Genomic DNA, 564 nt, shown 5'->3' on the forward strand with positions numbered 1-564 from the left:
ACACACACACACACACACACACACACACACACACACACAATGGCCACACCCATAACTCAATTCCAGACTGTAGGCTTGGCCCCACCCAGCTCTCTAACACCCAGGCTGGAGATCATCCCATCCTCGTGAAGACAATACTTTATTCACTAACACGGGCCACGGGACTGTAGTGATGGGGGTGGGACACGGCTCCCAGGGACCCCGAGTTCCAGAGCAGCCAGGCCGGCCGGCCCCATCCTCTCCCGGGCCCAGGTGCAGGGGCGCGGGAGGAGCCACACGTCCAGGTCGGTGCAGCGCAGTCTCCCCGGGCCGAGGCAGGACCAGGGCGGCTCAGCTGCCCTCGCATTCCGGGCAGCGCTCGGTGGCGGTGGCGGCCGTGGCGCCGACTGGAAGCTTAAAGTCCCGGCCACAACCAACGCAGATGTAGAGGCGACGCCGCATGTGTGCGCGACGGTGGCGGATGAAGTGCGAGCTGAGGCGGAAGCGGCGGCCGCACTCCGCGCACGGGTAGGGCCGCTCGCCGGTGTGCGTGCGCGCGTGCTCCGCCAGATTAGAGCGGTGGCC

The 564-nt window shown here is 66.5% G+C and overlaps 1 protein-coding gene across 1 annotated transcript in view; it reads right to left on the reverse strand.

The window, feature by feature from the left end:
- Window positions 1-120: 120 nt before the first annotated feature.
- Window positions 121-564, reverse strand: part of LOC106001932 (zinc finger protein 771-like) — a gene marked incomplete at its 5' end in the record, with an annotated part of 13,579 nt that continues 13,135 nt past the window's right edge. Inside the window, one exon of the mRNA XM_013036871.1 lies at window positions 121-524. Within this exon, the coding sequence (XP_012892325.1) occupies window positions 331-524 (194 nt within the window). The remainder of the gene's footprint in view (window positions 525-564) is intronic.

The sequence above is a fragment of the Dipodomys ordii genome, unplaced genomic scaffold, assembly GCF_000151885.1.
Source record: "Dipodomys ordii isolate 6190 unplaced genomic scaffold, Dord_2.0 Scaffold898, whole genome shotgun sequence".
In the NCBI taxonomy this organism is placed as follows: domain Eukaryota; kingdom Metazoa; phylum Chordata; class Mammalia; order Rodentia; family Heteromyidae; genus Dipodomys; species Dipodomys ordii.